This window comes from Grampus griseus, assembly GCF_964374135.1.
Source record: "Grampus griseus genome assembly, chromosome: 8".
Lineage (NCBI taxonomy): Eukaryota > Metazoa > Chordata > Mammalia > Artiodactyla > Delphinidae > Grampus > Grampus griseus.
Genome location: NC_139002.1, coordinates 25,352,609 through 25,372,974, shown reverse-complemented (window position 1 = coordinate 25,372,974; position 20,366 = coordinate 25,352,609). Strand labels below are relative to the sequence as shown.

At 37.0% G+C, this 20,366-nt stretch overlaps 1 protein-coding gene across 2 annotated transcripts in view; it reads left to right on the top strand.

Annotated features, from left to right (window-relative positions):
- The window catches only part of ELMOD1 (ELMO domain containing 1), a gene marked incomplete at both ends in the record, with an annotated part of 68,568 nt that overhangs the window by 43,130 nt on the left and 5,072 nt on the right, over positions 1 to 20,366 (top strand). The window contains 5 exons of one of the 2 annotated variants that reach the window (XM_082661077.1): positions 6,176 to 6,309; positions 10,204 to 10,272; positions 10,770 to 10,793; positions 13,701 to 13,751; positions 14,853 to 14,986. In XM_082661077.1, coding sequence (XP_082517203.1) covers positions 6,176 to 6,309; positions 10,204 to 10,272; positions 10,770 to 10,793; positions 13,701 to 13,751; positions 14,853 to 14,986 — 412 coding nt within the window. The remainder of the gene's footprint in view (positions 1 to 6,175; positions 6,310 to 10,203; positions 10,273 to 10,769; positions 10,794 to 13,700; positions 13,752 to 14,852; positions 14,987 to 20,366) is intronic. The other variant, XM_082661076.1, reaches the window with a different exon arrangement.

Sequence of the window (20,366 nt, the reverse complement as noted above, 5' to 3'; positions counted from 1 at the left end):
CTCCATCTATTTGTATCATCTTTAATTTCTTTCATCAGTGTCTTATAATTTTCTGCATACAGGTCTTTTGTCTCCTTAGGTAGGTTTATTCCTAGATATTTTATTCTTTTTGTTGCAAAGGTAAATGGGAGTGTTTTCTTGATTTCACTTTCAGATTTTTCATCATTAGTATATAGGAATGCCAGAGATTTCCGTGCATTAATTTTGTATCCTGCTACTTTACCAAATTCATTGATTAGCTCTAGTAGTTTTCTGGTAGCATCTTTAGGATTCTCTATGTATAGTATCATGTCATCTGCAAACAGTGACAGCTTTACTTCTTCTTTTCCTGTTTGGATTCCTTTTATTTCTTTTTCTTCTCTGATTGCTGTGGCTAAAACTTCCAAAACAATGTTGAATAATAGTGGTAAGAGTGGGCAACCTTGTCTTGTTCCTGATCTTAGTGGAAATGTTTTCAGTTTTTTACTATTGAGAACAATGTTGGCTGTGGGTTTGTCATATATGGCCTTTATTATGTTGAGGTAAGTTCCTTCTATGGCTACTTTCTGGAGGGTTTTTATCATAAGTAGGTGTTGAATTTTGTCAAAAGCTTTTTCAGCATCTATTGAGAGGATGATATAGCTTTTATTCTTCAATTTGTTAATATGGTGTGTCACATTGATTGATTTGCATATATTGAAGAATCCTTGCATTCCTGGGATCAACCCCACTTGAATATGGTGTATGATCCTTTTAATCTGCTGTTAGATTCTGTTTGCTAGTATTTTGTTGAGAATTTTTGCATCTATGTTCATCAGTGATATTGGCCCATAGCTTTCTTTCTTTATGACATCTTTGTCTGGTTTTGGTATCAGGGTGATGATGGCCTCATAGAATGAGTTTGGGAGTGCTCTTCCTCTGCTATATTTTGGAAGAGTTTGAGAAGGATAGGTGTTAGCTCTGCTCTAAATGTTTGATACAATTCACCTGTGAAGCCATCTGGTCCAGGGCTTTTGTTTGTTGGAAGATTTTTAATCACAGTTTCAATTTCAGTGATTGTGATTCGTCTGTTTATATTTTCTGTTTCTTCCTGGTTCGGTCTCAGAATGTTGTGCTTTTTAAAGAATTTGTCCATTTCTTCCATGTTGTCCATTTTATTGGCATATATTTGCTTGTAGTAATCTCTCATGATCCTTTGTATCTCTGCAGTGTCACTTGTTAGTTCTCCTTTTTCATTTCTAATTCTGTTGATTTAAGTCTTCTCCCTTTTTTTCTTGATGAGTCTGGCTAATGATTTATCAATTTTTTTATCTTCTCAAAGAACCAGGTTTTGGTTTTCTTGACCTTTGTTATTGTTTCCTTCATTTCTTTTTCATTTATTTCTGATCTGATCTTTATGATTTCTTTCCTTCAGCTAATTTTAGAGTTTTGTTGTTCTTCTTTCTCTAATTGCTTTAGGTGTAAGGTTAGGTTGTTTATTTGAGATGTTTCCTGTTTCTAAAAGTAGGATTGTATTGCTCTAAACTTCCCCCTTAGAACTGCTTTTGCTGCTTCCCATAGGTTTTGGGTCATCGTGTTTTCATTGTCATTTGTTTCTAGGTATTTTTTGATTTCCTCTTTGATTATTTCAGTGATCTCTTGGTTATTAAGTTGTGTATTGTTTAGCCTCCATGTGTTTGTATTTTTTACAGATCTTTTCCTGTAATTGATATCTAGTCTCATAGCGTTTTTGTCAGAAAAGGTACTTGATATGATTTCAATTTTCTTAAATATACCAAGGCTTGATTTGTGACCCAAGATATGGTCTATCCTGGAGAATGCTCCATGAGCACTTGAGAAGAATGTGTATTCTGTTATTTTTGGATGGAAGGTCCTATAAATATCAATTAAGTCCATCTTGTTTAATGTGTCATTTAAAACTTGTGTTTCCTTATTTATTTTCATTTTGGATGATCTGTCCATTGGTGGGAATGGGGTGTTAAAGCCTCCTAGTATGATTGTGTTACTGTCGGTTTCCCTTTTTATGGCTGTTAGCATTTGCCTTATGTATTGAGGTGCTCCTATGTTGGGTGCATAAATATTTACAATTGTTATATCGTCTTCTTGGCTTGATCCCTTGATCATTATGTAGTGTCCTTCTTTGTCTCTTGTAATAGTCTTTGTTTTAAAGTCTATTTTGTCTGATATGAAAATTGCTACTCCAGCTTTCTTTTGGTTTCCATTTGCATGGAATATCTTTTTCCATCCCTTCACTTTCAGTCTGTATGTGTCCCTAGGTCTGAAGTGGGTCTCTTGTAGATAGCATATATACGGATCTTATTTTTGTATCCATTCAACCAGTCTATGTCTTTTGGTTCGAACATTTAATCCATTTACATTTAAGGTAATTATCTATATGTATGTTCCTATGACCATTTTCCTAATTGTTTTAGGTTTGTTATTGTAGGTCTTTTCCTTCTGTCATGTTTCCTGCCTAGAGAAGGTCCCTTAGCATTTGTTGTAAAGCTGGTTTGGTGGTGCTGAATTCTCTTAGCTTTTGCTTGTCTGTAAAGGTTTTAATTTCTCTATCAAATCTGAATGAGATCCTTGCTGGCTAGAGTAATCTTAGTTGTAGGTTTTTCCCTTTCATCACTTTAAATGCATCCTGCACTCCTTCTGACTTGCAGAGTTTCTGCTGAAAGATTAGCTGTTAACCTTATGGGGATTCCCTTGTATGTTATTTGTTGTTTTCCCTTGCTGCTTTTAATATTTTTTCATGTATTGAATTTTTGATAGTTTGATTAATATGTGTCTTTGCGTATTTCTCCTTGGATTTATCCTGTATGAGACTCTGTGCACTTCCTTGACTTGATTGACTATTTCCTTCCCCATATTAGGGAAGTTTTCAACTATAATCTCTTCAAATATCTTCTCAGTCCCTTTCTTTTTCTCTTCTTCTTCTGAGACCCCTATACTTCAAATGTTGGTGCATTTAATGTTGTCCCAGAGGTCTCTGAGACTGTCCTCAATTCTTTTCATTCTTTTTTCTTCATTCTGCTCTGCAATAGTTATTTCCACTATTTCATCTTCCAGGTCACTTATCTGTTCTTCTGCCTCAGTTTTTCTGATATTGATTCCCTGTAGATAATTTTTAATTTCATTTATTGTGTTGTTCATCATTGTTTGTTTGTTCTTTAGTTCTTCTAGGTCCTTGTTAAATGTTTCTTGCACTTTCTCCATTCTATTTCCAGGATTTTGGATCATCTTTACTATCATTACCCTGAAATCTTTTTCAGGTAGACTGCCTATTTCCTCTTCATTTTTTTGGTCTGGTGGGTTTTTACCTTGCTCCTTCATCTGCTGTGTGTTTCTCTGTCTTCTCATTTTGCTTAACTTACTGTGTTTGGGGTCTCCTTTTCACAGGCTGCAGGTTTGTAGTTCCCGTTATTTTTGGTGTCTGCCCCCAATGGCTAAAGTTGGTTCAGTGGGTTGTGTCAGCTTCCTGGTGGAGGGGACTAGTGCCTGTGTTCTGGTGGATGAGGCTGGATCTTGTCTCTCTGGTGGGCAGATCCACGTCTGGTGGTGTGTTTAGGGGTGTCTGTGACCTTATTATGTTTTTAGGCAGCCTTTGTGCTAGTGGGTAGGGTTGTGTTCCTGTCTTGCTAGTTGTTTGGCATAGGGTGTCCAGCATTGCAGCTTGCTGGTCGTTGAGTGGAGCTGGGTCTTGGCATTAAGATGGAGATCTCTGGGAGATTTTTGATATTACGTGGAGCTGGGGGGTCTCTGGTGTACCAATGTCCTGAACTCGGCTCTCCCACGTCAGAGGCACAGGGCTGACACCCACCCGGAGCACCAAAACCCTGTCAGCCTCACGGCTCAGAATAAAAGGGTGAAAAAAAGAAAGAAAGAAAGGTAAAATAAAATAAAGTTATTAAAATAAAAAATAATTATTAAAAATAAAAAAATTAAAAAGTAATAAAGAAGAGAAAGAAAGACGGAAAGAAGTGAGCATCCAAACTGAAAAAGAAATCCACCAATGATATCAAGTGCTAAAAACTATACTAAAAGAAAAAAGGACAGTCATAACCCTAGGACAAATGGTAAAAGCAAAGCTATACAGACAAAATCACATGTAAAACTATACACATATACACTCACAAAAATAGAAAAAGGAAAAAAATATATATGTCATTGCTCCCAAAGTCCACTGCCTCAATTTGGGATGGTTTGTTGTCTAGTCAGGCATCCCACAGATGCAGTGTACATCAAGTTGATCGTAGAGATTTAATCTGCTGATCCTGAGGCTGCTGGGAAAGATTTCCCTTTCTCTTCTTTGTTTGCACAGCTCCTGCGGTTCAGCTTTGGATTTGGCTCCACCTTTGCGTGTAGGACACCTGAGGGCGTCTGTTCTTCCCTCAGGCAGGGCGGGGTTAAAGTAGCAGCTGATTAGGGGGTTCTGGCTCATTCAGGTGGGGGGGGCGGGGCACGGGAAGGGAGGGGTATGGAATGTGGGGCGAGCCTGCCATGGCAGAGGCTGGCATAACGTTGCAACAGCCTGTGGTGCGCCGTGTGTTCTCCCGGGGAAGTTGTCCCTGTATCACGGGACCCTGGCAGTGGTGGGCTGCACAGGCTCCCGGGAGGGGAGGTGTGGATAGTGACCTATTCTTGCACACAGGCTTCTTGGTGGCTGCAGCAGCAGCCTTAGAATCTTATGCCCGTCTCTGAGGTCCGCGCTGATAGCCATGGCTCGCACCCGTCTCTGGAGCTCGTTTAGGTGGCGCTTCTAATCCCCTCTCCTCGCGCACCAGGAAGCAAAGAGGCAAGAAAAAGTCTCTTGCCTCTTCTGCAGTTCCAGACTTTTTCCCGGACACACTCCTGGTTACCTGTAGCACAGTAGCCCCATTCAGGCTGTGTTCACACAGTCAACCCCAGTCCTCTCCCTGGGATCTGACCTCAGAAGCTGGAGCCTCAGCTCCCAGCCCCCACCCGCCCTGGCGGGTGAGCAGACAAGCCTCTCAGGCTGGTGAGTGCTGGTTGGCACTGATCCTCTGTGCGGGAATCTGTCTGCTTTGCCCTCTGCATCCCTGTTGCTGTGCTCTCTTCCATGGCCCCGAAGCTCCCCCCACCCACCCCTGCCACCCACCGTCTTTGCCAGTGAAGGGGCTTCCTAGTGTGTGGAAACTTTTCCACTTTCCCAGCTCCCTCCCACTGGTGCAGGTCCCGTCCCTATTCTTTTGTCTCTGTTTTTTCTTTTTCCCTACCCAGGTACGTGGGCAGTTTTTTGCATTTTGGGAGGTCTGAGGTCTTCTGCCAGCGTTCAGTAGGTGTTCTGTAGGAGTTGTTCCACATGCAGATGTATTTCTGATGTATTGGGGGGGGGGGGCAGAAGGTGATCTCCACGTCTTACTCTTCTGCCCTCTTGAAGGTCTCCCTACTGATCTTTCTTTATTCAGCTATATGATGCTTGTTTACTTTCACCCTTGTTATAGGTGAGAAATGAAACTCGTCAGTTCACTTTTCTTTTTATTAACAATGCTGCTAAAAGTTTTGTTTGTAAAGTGAGATAATCATCTGAGGATTTGAATAATGCATACCCTCAAATTTTTCCTCTTCTCCCCTTCCCTTTATTCTCTTAAATATTTTTGAAGACGCCAAAGAACTTTTGTAGAAGATTGTGTGTATGTGTATATATTTATACATACATACATACATATGTATGTGTGTATATATATATATATATATATATACAAACACACACACGCACACATGTACACATACACACACACACCACACACACATTTCTGTTTAGGAGCTAAAACAGAAAGATTAAAAACACCAAAATATACAAGTGTACATTCCATTGCCTTCAGAGCAATGAGATCATCACATGTCATTCAGCCTCTGGAAAATTCCACTGTATTCTTATGAGAAGATGAGAGTGAAAGACAAGTAACCTCTTAGTTTTATTATGAGATAGTTTTTACTTCCTAGACTCTCTGAAAAGGTCTTAGGGTCCCTCCTAGGAGTCTTTCGATCATACTTTGAGGGCTGCTGTCATAGATAATTGAAAGATAATCAAATCTTCAATTGTAATGTATTTGCATATATTCAGATTTCCAAAGTTTGTCCTAATAATGTAGTTTACTAAATTTCAGTCAATAAGAAAGAGTATTATATGTGTGTATATCAACAGGCTAATTTTTTTTCTTTTCTTCAGTTATGGAAATTCTTGAAGCCCAATACTCCACTAGAATCCCGGATTTCTAAGCAGTGGTGTGAAATTGGTTTCCAAGGTGATGATCCTAAAACAGATTTTCGAGGAATGGGACTTTTGGGACTGTACAATTTGCAGTAAGTAAAATGAAGAATGGTTGAGTTTTAAAGTGATGTTCTGATCTCCTCATACTGAAATGTCAAAGTTGATTTATTAGTTCCAAAAACCACTTCCCAGGACACTCCAGGAAAACATTCAAATCCTTTGATTTGAACTCAAGTTCATAATATTTTAAAAGCTCCTACCATCTTCCTTTTTTCTGGCAAACTTCATGGATTCTTTTAAACAAATCTCAAATTTATTTTTAACTTTTTGTTATGAAAAATTTCAATTATATTCAAAAACAGAGGAACGATTATAAAGAACCCCCTTTACACTGATCACCCAAATTCAGTAACTATTGAGATTTTGGAATACTTGCAACACTTGTTTTTTTGGTAGAAGTGTGTTAATGAAAATCCTATGCTGTTTGTTGTTTCACCCTAATATTTCAATATATAGCTCTAAAAGACATCAATATTACCTTACATTAACCACAATGACATTATTACACCTAACAAAATTAACAATGATTCCTTGGTATCATCTATATCCTGACTATATTCAAATTACCCAATTATCTCAAATATGTCTTGTTACAGCTGGTTTGATCTGATCCAGTTCCATGTAAGATCTATGCATTGCACTTAGTGATTATATCTCTCTCGTTTTTTTTTTGTCATCTTATTTTTCTTTAATTAATTTTTATTGGAGTATAGTTGCTTTACAATATTCTGTTAGTTTCTGTTGTACAGCAAAGTGTATCAGCTATACGTATACATATATCCCCTCATTTTTGGATTTCCTTCCCATTTAGGTTACCACAGAGCATAGAGTTCCCTGAGCTATACAGTAGGTTCTCGTTAGTTATCTATTTTATACATAGTATCAATAGTGTATATATGTCAATCCCAATCTCCCAATTCACCCCCCACCTTGCCCTCTTGGTAGACATACGTTTGTCTTCTACCTCTGAGTCTCTATTTCTACTTTGCTCTCTGGTCCTTTTTAATTAAATCAGTCTCTCCCCCTCCCTCCTCTCCTTTTGCCCCTCCATCATGTCATTAATTCATGCAAGATTCTAGGTCAACTGTCCTATAAAATATCCCACAATCTGTATTTGTCTGTTTGCATTTGTACCCACCCCCGGTATGCCCTGAAAATCAGAGGTACTCAGAAAGAGTTGAATAGGTTCATGTTGACATCTTGGTGGGAGGCCTGCATCATCCCCACTCTCAGTCTTATGCTGAGATGGATCAGAGGAATCACAGCCTGATGGCTCCATTATAAAGTCCCCATCAGCCCTTTATCTAACCATTTCCTCCAGTTATCTTCACTGAACCAATTAATTGGGCAAAGAGTGCTTTTTTAATTCTGTTATTCTTCCCACAGTTGTTGCCTAAAATTCTGTAAAGACAGTTTCCTTTATTAAATACAGTTATTTGGTTTCTCTAAAATATAGGCAGGGGACTTCCTTGGCGGCACAGTGGTTAAGAATCTGCCTGCCAATGCAGGGGACACGGGTTCGAGCCCTGGTCCAGGGAGATCTCACATGCTGCAGAGCAACTAAGCCCGTGCGCCACAACTACTGAGCCTGCGCTCTAGGGCCCGCGAGCCACAGCTACTGAGCCTGCGTGCCACAACTACTGAAGCCCGCATGCCTAGAGCCCATGCTCAGGAACAAGAGAAGCCACCGCAATGAGAAGCCCGTGCACCGCAACAAAGAGTAGCCCCCTGCTCACCGCCAACTAGAGAGAACCCGCACGCAGCAACGAAGGCACAACACAGCCAAAAAAAAAATTTTTTTTAAATAAGTAAAATAAATAAATTAAAATATAGGCAGGACAGCTGCTCAAGTAAATAAGTTGCCAATTTTCAGAGTGAGGAATTGGTGCCCTAGTCCCCTTGTTAGTGATCAAACTTTTTTTTTTTTGTCTTTATAGTTTTAAATTATCACTTTAACTCCTGGTTTTTGTGTGTTTATGTGATTTAATAATTGTGCTCATTATTTTTTTCATGCTTAAATTGGGTCATTTGTAGCCATTACTTTTCAAGAAAAAAGGAGTCCTTTTAGGTTGGCTCTTGTGTCCTTTGACACTACCCTACTAATGAGGATAGTGATATATTTTTAAAAGAAAAAGTGGCATTTTTAATGGCACCCATTTCCCCCAAGATCTTTTATTTTAAATTTAGGAAGTTTAATAATCACCCATGCTTTTATTTTTAAGATGGTAATTTTTTAATACAATTTTTAAAGGTTACACTCCATTTACAGTTATTACAAAATATTAGCTATATTCCTCGTGTTGTACAATACATCCTTGTAGCCTGTCTTATACCTATAGTTTGTACCTCCCACTCCCCCACTCCTATTTTTTCCCTTCTCTCCCTCCCCACTGGTAAATGTTTTAAATGTTACACTATTATGTAATGTGGGTGAATAAAAAAGTAAATTTTGATGACAAAAGTGGTGTTACAAGTAAGTGGGTAAAGGATGAGCTTTTAAATAAGTAGAGCTGGGGCAATTAGCTTTCCATTTGAAAATTAAATTAAATTAAATCTCTACCTTGCCTCAGTTTATAAATTGAATGTCAAAAACAAATATTTACAACTTTTAGGAGAAAATCTTTAAGATATGTGAGTAAGGAGGGATCTCTTAAAGATAAAAACCAAAAAAGCACAAACTGTAAAAGAAAAATCAATAAATCTCACAAATTAAAATCAAAATCTTCTATAAGCCACCATAAATAAAATGAAAAGAAAGCCAAGACTGACACATAATTGATAAAGGATCTATATCCAGTATATTATTATCTGTAGGCTTATTTATTTGAGGACATTTTTAGATATACTGGACCAAGAAATGTGAACAGAAACCTAATTCTAATTCAAACCTATTCTATAAACGTAAATGACCAACAACATATGAAGAGACTCAATTTCATTAATAATCATGGACATGTTTACTAAATTTGCTGACTAGCTTTGAACTTTTCTGAGAGAAAATTTAAGAGGTTGTTTTATCTGTTAGATATATGCAGGAAATACACATCAAATTAAATAATACATGCTATATGTAGTTGTATTTTTTTATTTATTTTTATTTTTTTGCAGTACGCGGGCCTCTCACTGTTGTGGCCTCTCCCGTTGCGGAGCACAGGCTCCGGACGTGCAGGCTCAGCGGCCATGGCTCATGGGCCCAGCCGCTCCACGGCATGTGGGATCTTCCCGGACCGGGGCATGAACCCGCGTCCCCTGCATCGGCAGGCAGACTCTTAACCACTGCACCACCAGGGAAGACCCTGTAGTTGTATTTTATAATTGTCTTTATGAAGTATTTTTTATGATATATTTTTGAGGGTATGTAAGCTTTTTGTATGTGGGAAGGGAAACTTCATTGCCCCTTTCTTCCCAGAACAGAATTTTTTTAACATCTCTAAGCTCCATAAGATATTTTCATCCAGAATTCTAACACCCCGTGAGTATTCTCCAAGAAAGTACATTTGAACTTTTATCACCTCCTCTAGTCTCATCCTTTCTTTGCCCTTTGGCTGTCACAGCCTCTTACCATGTCCCTTCATCCAGATTTTTTCTGCCTTCTGAGGGGCCTCCTCCTGCCTTCCTAATAAGAATCTATAACCCTCATTAATAAGAATATCTTTGGCTTGTTAGGGAATGGTAAAGTTCATAATTAAAATTTCAAACCTACTCGAATCATTCCCAAATATTTGTGTGTTTTACAACTACCCTATTATACTGTCATTATATTTGGAAAATTCTATTATGAAAAGCTGTTCATTATCTGGAGGAGCTGACACAGGTTGTATGCTTATGCTGGTGTCCATCTCTGAATCCAAAATGGCCTCAAATTGGATTGAAATGAATGTATTCAAAAGGTATGGAGTTATGGTTTTCTTTCCCTCCAACTTCAGGTATTTTGCAGAAAGAGATGCTGCAGCAGCACAGCAGGTCCTATCTGATTCTCTTCATCCAAAATGCAGGTAATTGTTGAAAATGAAAGGTGGATTAGGCTTTGTGGATTAGGTAGAATTAATTTCCTATATAGCTCTATTGATAAGATTCTCAAGAGGGTCAGCCCACCAGAAGTGAGGCTTAAAGCTCTTCCAAACAAGCCCTTTTGACAAATGCTGAATAAGAAGGTTATAATGTCAGGTACTTGTTTACAGGATTTAGGATGTAAAGTGGCACTGTTCAAGTGAGATGTGTACTTGAGGGGCTGATAACATCTCTGGTGTCTAGGAAGATTGAGGAGGTGGGCATAAAAGAAGGAGAAAGCAGAGTATGGAAGAAACAGTTCAGAGACAAGGGACCACAGTGGGGGAATAGAGGGAAGAATGGAAGTCTTGAAGTCAGGGACCAAGTGAGAAAGTCTAAAATTGCTGAGGCTCTTTTTTTTTTCTTAATAAAATTCTAGATTCTAAATTGTTTGCATTTTCATTTACCTTTCTAAATTTTTGTCTTTAACTGATTACATTAGGGATATCACTAAAGAGGAAATAAGGTATTTTTCTTTGCTTTTGTTTTTTCTTGCTTTTATGTTATTTTACAATAAATATGGGTAAGAATTTTTAAAGTAATATAAATTCATGAAAAATTTTCAAAAAGGAAACATTTCCCAACTTTTTATGTAATATAGTTCATTACATTGGGCTGTTTTGATGAAGGAAAAACCAGATTAGACTGACCTGATAGAAAATGTCAAAGAGCCTTTCTACAGCCATGTCTGTTGGAGAAACATTTTGAAACTTCACCTAAAGGCTGACACATTACCACACATTTCTGCTCCCATCTACTCCAAGAGAGGGACATTTCTTCTGGGAATTTTGCTGCACAGAGCAAATCTCCTCTTCTATTAATGTCTTTCTAATTGTATTACTATAAAGAGTGTATACATGCTTTAGTTACTCTTATTATAGGAGTTCTATTTTGTACTCATAGTTTTGTATCACTTTTTTCTCCTCAGCATGACAGGTTATCTTGTTAGTGTTCATGTTTGCTAAATAAGTCCCAAATTTTATCATACCACTCTCAAAATCTATAAACAGGTTGACTTTGTGGCTTCCCTCCCATCTTACTATTATACTTACTCTAGCTTCAATTGGCTAAGATTCATTAAATTATCCTATACTTTCCAAATTTATAATTATAATCTTTTTATAAGTTTAAATTTTCATTTTCTTTACGTTTTACTTTCTTTGAGAAAAGCACTAAAATCATAACTCTTTCTTCATATATCACATGGTTAAAATCAAACTGTTTTAATTTTTTAACTACATTATCTGAATTACATGTTTCTGTAATGTAGAGACTCTGAAACCTCTCTGATTAAAACTGGCTGGGGAGTCTGTGTGCACTGACATTCCTTGGAGAAGCATCAATTAAAAGACATGAATCCTCCATGGTCCTTGCGAAGTGACAATAAGCTTAAAATATTTTTTTTTATTAACCATTGGAGAGGGATTGATTTTGTCTATGAGCCATTCTCAAAGAAAGGCTTTATAATTTTATATCCTGTGTTGGCCACTAGAGAGGAATTATTTGAGGGTGTGATTACTCTTATTTAAGAAGAGACTAGTATTTTTGTGTGTGTGTATGTGTGTGTCTGTGTGGGCACGCACACACTTTGTCCCTCAAGCTACAATAAAATTGACTAGATAAATTTCAAGTATTAATCACTTCAAATTGATGGTAAATGTCATTGAATACAAATCAGAATGTTTTGAAAATGCTACTGTCCTTCACAAATGTCTGAAAGAAATATATATTAACCCATAGTGATATCAACATAGTTTCTTTCAGGCCCTGAATATTTCAGGTGTTGAATAGGGAGATGCCATAAAATACTAAGGAAAGTTCTTTCCTGTCTACCCTTCAGCAAGCATTATATGTTATTTCTCTTGTGAAGATCAATCTATTGAATTCTGAAGTAACTTGAGAGATAAAAGTAGGTTCAAGTTTAAGAGAAGAATTTTGATGGCTTGTATTTTTGTTTGTTTGTTGTGTGTGTGTTTCCTGAAGAGAGGAATTCCTTCTGTTTGGGCCAGGATATCCTATAAATAAACAAATGAGTGGAGGTCATTTGGCCTTTTCTTATATTTCCAATGCAGATAGATTTAATTTAACAAAATACAGAGATACTATGTATTTACAAAGGTTTGTTGAAGAGAAAATAGGTGCTTATAAATTTGTTTATATAAAATTTCTTGAATTTCACATCTAACTCATTTCAGTTTGGATATGAGTCTTTTAAGTAAAAATCTCCTGATGCCTCTTTGGCTGACTTGTTGGTTTGTTAATTGGCACTTGCACTTTAAAAAGAAGTGGCTTATTTTAACATGAATTAAAGACAGTTACTTTGAATTAGAGCCAGTCATTTACAGAGTAGAAAGTAAGTATAGTAAAATAACAGTTTTGCATCATGTTTTTGTGGCCCTGTGTTGTGTGTGTGTTACATGTGTGTCTTTTAATGTAGTGTTTGCACTGTTTTATAAAGAACTCTCCTTTCTCCTACTTAGATGGAAGCTAAATGTTCATAATAACTCTAGTTTTAAAATTTTATTTAATTCCAAGGCTAACCACAATTTTTAGTGTAGAACACTGAATGAAAGTTCACATTGGCCACAAAGAAGAGTGCAACATGGTTCCTGCCTACAAGATATTGGCAGTATGGAAGTGGGTGAGAATAGGGGGAATAAGAAAGTACACAAAGTAATAGAATGCAAGTCAGTATTTTCAGAATGCTTTTATTATAGAACCCTTTCTTCAGTCTTATTCAGAAATTCAAGTTATAAAAATGGATTAAAATCGAGCTACTATGATTTAGCTGTCTTAGCTTAGCCAGAGGAAATGCCACAGCACTTGTTGGAACAGAATTTTTAAAACCTATAAGTTCTTCCTTCCCTTATTCCCTCCCTCCCTCTCTCCCTTTTATTCTTTCCTTCTTTCTTTTTTTCACTAACTCAATTATTTATCAGTAAACATTTATTTGGCATCTGCTGTGTGCCAGACATCACAAATAAGGCTGAGTAGGATAATTGCCATGAGGGAAAACCAAACGAAATGCAGTGGGGAATCATGACTGAGGTGGCATCTTGCTAGAGGAGGAAGTATTATTTGATAATTAATGGATAATATAAAAGAGTATGTTTGGCCTTTAGGTCTGTCTCTCACTGCTGTACTATAGTGAATAAGGGATAAGTAGCATGGCTTTAAATAACTCCATTTCTGAGCTCCATATAAATTGTATTGTGGCTTTTTAGTTAATAACATTTAAATTGATTAGTGTTTGATAACTGAGTTACAGACATCCCCACATCTAGTCAACAGTTTTAACAAAAACATTAAAGGAGAACAGGTATCAATTAGAGAAGTCTTATTTATTTATTTACTCATTCATTCATTTATTCAGCAAATTCAGCAAAGCAGAATGGGAGAAGAAAAGGATGGATAAAGCAATTGGGTGAGTGTGGGACTTCATATATAAAGATTGTCAGAAGAGTACTGCAAAAAATGACAAGGATGAAAATACACTTGTCCTGATGGAAATACATAATCCAGTTGAATTTTGGAAAGGACTTATTTATATGTTTTTGTATTTACTTGTATGATTATATGATACTACTTTGCCTGTGACCAAGTGATGAAGTTTAGAAAGTTATAACTGTATGGAAATGATTTTCAAAAATCATAATTTGGAATTGTATTTGCTAGTCTTCTTTTAAGGATTTCTATCAAGTATCAGGCTATTAGTTAAAAGTTTACTTTAGAAGGTCTTTTTTTATAATGCCCCATTTCATCCAAAAATATTTCTGAGCAGAGAACTCCTTTTTTTTTATGTGCTGGATTTATAATACCAGAGAGGACTTAAGAACTCAGTTTCACTTAATTTTAGATAGACATGTAGAAAATGGACTAGAAAATATACCCTGAGTGTTAAGATACGAGTTAAATTTTTCCTCATTTTAAAGGTAATCTAAGATTTATTATAGAAAATTTCAAAAATATAGGAAAGTAAACCAAAAAAATCACCATAATCATATTACTGTAATATACCCATATTAATATTTTGTGGCATTTCACTCTAGTTTTTCTACACATTTGTGTGTATAATAAAACTTGGTTTGTTCTATACACAATGTTTTATATCCTGCTTAAATAATCTTTAGAAGTATAGTTTTTACTAGTTGTAATATGTTATATGAGATTACCATAATTTATTTCATCAATCATCTTCTTTAGGATATATAAATAGTTTACATGTCTTTGCCATATAAATAATGCTGTAATGACTATTATTGTATATAAAGCTTTGCCATTTTCTGGTTTTTTCTCTCATATATTTGGGAATGGCATTACCAAGTCAAAGCATATGAACTCTCAATTCTCTTGGCATATATTATTAAAATTTTCTGGTAATTTATAAGATTCAGAGTTTTGATAAGTTGGGGAGAGAAGGGAAATCTGACACTCTGATAATAGCAATTTAAATATCAAATTGTCATTTTTTGAAATGCTTACTTCTCATATGTGATATACAGTTGGTGTGGCTTGCACTTTACAGGTACTCGTTTGCAATTGTGGGCATCAATATAACTGATCTGGTATATAATCTACTGGTGAGTGGAGCTCTAAAAACTCATTTCTACAACATCGCTCCAGAAGCTCCAACATTATCTCACTTCCAGCAAACATTCTGTAAGTGTCCTGTTGCTTAATTATTGACATAGGTTTCTATAGAACACTCTAGACAAGGGTTGAAGCTGAGAGATCTTTGTGATTTGGCTGCATTGGAGCCTTCGAACTTCCTCCTTTGGTTTTGATTTTGTTTTCTCATTCACAACCTACACATATTTTCAGGCATTATGAATATTTCCTCGTTCCCAGCTCTTGCCTAATAAATATCAATGTATCAACTTCCCATCTGACTTAAAGACATCAGAGATGTCTTTCTTCCTCTGATCCAGCATGGCATAACACTTAAGAGTGCAGGCTCTGAAGACAGCCTGAGTTGACTCTCAGATCTACGTTAACTACCATCTCTAAGCCTCAGCTATCTCATCTATAAAATGAGTCTTTTCCTCATAGAGCTGCTATGGAGGTAAAATGAGACGAGGATAAAAAGGCTTTTTATTAGCTAGTCCCATAGTAGTGCTCAGTGAACATTAGAAAGAGAAGGTGGTGGTTTAATGGGTGATATAGATGGTGGTAGAGTTGTCATTGGTATTACTTTTACTGCTACCACTACTAGTGCTACAGAAGGTAGTGTTTGCAGCCCTTTCTAAGTGTAGGTGCTAGTAGAGGGAAGCATTTTTGACCCTGAACCAGAGCCTTATGTTGTCCTTGCCTGAGGGGTATCCTTTGGGGTGGCAGTTGTGCTGAGGTTTCAGAAGATAAAGAACGAGACCATTTAGTAGAGCCCTGAGATGCTATTCTCTAATTTTAGAGGCAGAATCCTAAAATGTAGCTGTGTGTCATTATAATCCTTGCTGGCCAGACATAAACTGGTTTGGAGGAACATAGAACAATAGTCTACCAAGTCTTCAAGCAATCTAAGCAATTTAAAGGAGAAATGTCTTTTAAACCATTTAAACCATGCTTACTGCACTGAGGGCCTCGTACCTGAGCTTTCTTAGCAAGAAAATTTCAAAATTCTTCTCATGTTTCTTTCAGGCTTTTTTCTGCTGTTATGTGCTAAACAGGTCTGCCACTCTTTCTAAGTATGGTTAAGATACAATCATTCCACCCCAAATCTACCACAGGAGAGTGTTGTTCCGCAGTTCAATTTTAAAATGTGATAAAGTCACAAGTTAACAGCCATTTACTTTATCTAAATTCCTAAATTAAGAGTGATTATGTTATCTAGGATTCTGTCTTCTTTTACATCTGCTTAAGCAGGACTTCCAGTTAAAGATGACATAATTAGTGTATGCATTATGCTCCCTTCTGAAATTACACTAAAGTTAATAGAAAGGGATTTTTCTAAGAAAGCATAAACCCACAAGGATAAAAATCAGAAACAAAGCACGAAAATCTCATTCTGAAAGCTGGAAAACAGATTAAGTGGTAAATGATTTAGTAGTCTTGAGAGAGCAAATCCTTAACAGGTGGCATGGAAAGGTAAGAAGCAACCTGATTTATTCCACAGGACTCCCCAAAAGGTTCAAGAATTGGCAGCATTAGATATCTCAGAAATGAGGGTTGGGCTTCCCCGGTGGTGCAGTGGTTGAGAGTCCGCCTGCCGATGCGGGGCACACGGGTTCATGCCCCGGTCCAGGAAGATCCCACATGCCGTGGAGCGGCTGGGCCCGTGAGCCATGGCTGCTGAGCCTGCGCGTCCGGAGCACAGGCTCTGCAACGGGAGAGGCCACTTTTTGGCCTTTCAGCAAAGGCCAAAGAAAAGAGGCCTTTTTGCAGTGAGAGACCCGCATACTGCAAAAAAAAAAAAAAAAAAGAAAAGAAAAAAGAAATGAGGGTTAACATAATAAGACCAAAAATAGCAAGATTGCTTGAAAATACGTTAAGAAGCTCTTAGAGGCCTAAATCCCCTTCTCCAGCAGACAGCTTCTGTCCTTCCCCCTCCTCAGCAGAGGCTGGTGTACTTTACAGGGAGAGAAAAATAAAGGGTCTCTGGTCTGATGAGAATCAGGTACAGCTGATGGCAAACCATACTGAAAGTGATGATGAAGACTGAGACCCAGGCTCCTTCTCCTACCCAATTCCTATCACTTTGGCAAGAGACTGACAAGGGCCTTCTCTGAAATCTGAACATCCCAAGAGAAAATAGCTGAAGATGCTGACCTCTGGGTCTCTCCAGTGAAGCAGCCCAGTCATATCACTCTACAGTCATGCTCACCATCAACAAACCCTACCTACATGCTCAGAGCTTCCAATCAGCTTTTAATCCAGTTGGCTTTTTATTTAGTAAAAAATACTTACAGGTAGCCAAGTATTACCAGATGTTTGAGTGTGATGGTTAAAAACATGTCCTCAAATTCTTTGATACTCCTCCCATTAAAAGGTAGATTTTTTTGTTCCTCTTACCCAGCCCAACTGGGCTGACCAGTTGGTTGACCAAGAGAATAAGCAGATTTGACACTATGTGACTTTTAGGGCTACATTAGAAAACTATTTCATCTGTGGATAAAGAAGATGTGGTACATGTATACAATGAAATACTACTCAGCCATAAAAAAGAATGAAATAATGCCATTTGCAGCAACATGGATGCAACTAGAAATTATCATACTAAGTGAAGTCAGAAAGAGAAAGACAAATACCATATGATATCACTTATATGTGGAATCTAAAATATGACACAAATGAACCTACTTATGAAACAGAAACAAACTCATGGACATAGAGAACAGACTTGTGTTTGCCAAGGAAGAGGGAGTTGGGGGAGGAATGGAGTGGGAGGTTGGGGTTAGCAGATGTTAGCTATTATATACAGAATGGTAAACAACAAGGTCCTACTGTATAGCATGGGGAACTATATTCAATATCCTATGATAAACCGTAATGGAAAAGAATATTAAAATAAGAATGTGTATATATATATGTATGTATAACTGAATCACTTCGCTGTACAGCAGAAATTAACACAACATTGTGAAACAATTATACATCAATAAAAAAAATTTTTTTAAAGAAAAGGCTTTGATCTGAAGATCAGGGATTGAGCTGCCTTTGGAAGCATAAGCCACCATGTAAGGTATCTGATTCCTCTGTGTTGTGAAAAAGTCCAGGACATACAGAGCAATCATATGTAGGTAATCTGACTGACAGCCCCAGATGAGGTCCCAGCTGATAGCATCTACCACTAGACTTGTGAGTGAAGATGCCTCTAAATGATTCCTGCCACCAGCTGTCAAGTCACCCCCAACCTTCAGATCTTCCTAGTTGATATTCCAGGCATTGTGGATCCGTCCCTCCTCTACCCTTTCTGAATTCCAAACCCACTGAATTCATGAGAATATTAAAATGGTTTTTTTAAGCCACTGAATTTTGGAATAATTTCTTAAGCAGCCCTAGATAACAAGAACAGCAAGGAAAGCCTCAACCATGAAAGAGGGTCTAAAACAGGCAGAAATAAAGCCACTATAAAGAAACAGAAACCATGCAGAGAGAAGAAAACTTCAAAAATACGTATCATTAATATCCCCAAGAGATAAGAGAAGAAATTGCTACTATGAAACAAGAACAAGGTGCCATAGAAAGAGCATTCAAAGAATAAAAGAGTGTTCTTAGAAATTAAAAATCAGATAACAGGAATGAAATCTCCAAGAAGGATTAGAAGATAAAGCTGAAAACTTCCAGAAAGTAGAAGAGAAAGTATAGATGAAAAATATAAAATAAAGGTTGAGAAATTAAAGGACCATTCTTGAAAGTCTTATAAAAGGAGTGCCAGAAAAAAGAACAGTGAAACTAAGGGGGGGGAATCAAACAAATAAATCAAGAAAAATTTTCAGAATTGAAGGATGACTTTTCATATTTAAACTAGTAAGCACCAGGATAATAGATTAAAATGGATTCACACTCAGGTCATTGTGAAATTTTAATACATAGGAAAGAGATGATTTTAAAAATTTCCAAATCTGTCACATAAAGAATTGGGAGTCAAGATGACATTGGATTTCTCAACAGCAACACTGTATTCTAGAAGAGAGTGGAATAATGTCTTCAAAAATTTAAACAAATATTATTTAAAATCTAAGGGAATATGATTTCCAATTTTGAATTCTATACCCAGTCCAACTTACCAATTAAGTGTGGAGTAGAATAAACAAAATTTTTTGAGTGCAAAGTCTTAAACATTTTACCTTCTTAATTTTACCTTCTATAATTATAAGGAAGCTCCTGAAGGATATTTTTCCATAAAATAAGAGAGTAATCCTAAGAGGAATAAGTGAGGTACAGAAAGCAGGAAATCTATGAGAGAATAAAAGAGAAGAGAAGAGAAGAGGGGAAGGGAGGGGAGGGGAGGGGAGAGGAGAAGAGGGGAGGGGAGGGGAGGGGAAAGGATAGGAGAGGAAAGAGAAGAGAATCTTTGAGATGAGGGAAGTCAAAAAATCAAGCAATGGAAAATATGTTATTTAGAGCTATGGAGGTCAATAATCAAAGAATCAGCTGGAACAGTTGAAATGCTGCTTTAAGGAAGCAGGAATTAGGACAGGAAGTGTTGCTGGGTTTTTGTTTGCTCTTTGTAACAAGACTTATTAAACTATTTGATTCTATGTATAATTTGATGCTCAACATAACTAATTATTAGAGAAATACAAATCAAACTACAATGAGGTATCACCTCACTCTGGTCAGAATGGCCATCATCAAAAACTCTACAACTAATAAATGTTGGAGAGGATGTGAAGAAAAGGGAACCCTCCTACATTGCTGGTGGGAATGTAAGTTGGTACAGCCACTGTGGAGAACAGTATGGAGGTTGCTTAAGAAACTAAAAATAGGGCTGCCATATGACCCAGCAATCCCACTCCTGGGCATATATCCAGAGAAAACTATAATTTGAAAAGATACATGCACCCCAATGTGCATTGCAGCACTATTTACAATAGCCAAGACATGGAAGCAACCTAAATGTCCATCAACAGATGAATGGATAAAGAAGTGATATATATATATGTATATATATATATATATATATATATATGTACACACACACACACACACACACACACACACACACACACTGGAATATTACTCAGTCATAAAAAAGAAGGAAATAATGCCATTTGCAGCAACATGGATGGACCTAGATATTATCATACTAAATGAAGTAAGCCAGAGAAAGACAAATATCATATGATATTGCTTATATGTGGAATCTAACAACAACAAAAAAATACAAATGAACTTTTTACAAAACAGAGATAAACTGACCACAGACATGGAAAACACACTTATGGTTACCAAAGGGGAAGGTGGGGAGGGATAAATTAGGAGGTTGGGATTAACATATACACACGACTATATATAAAATAGATAACCAAGAAGGACCTACTGTATAGCACAGAGAACTAAAATATGAATATGAAAAAGAATAGACATACATATGTATAAC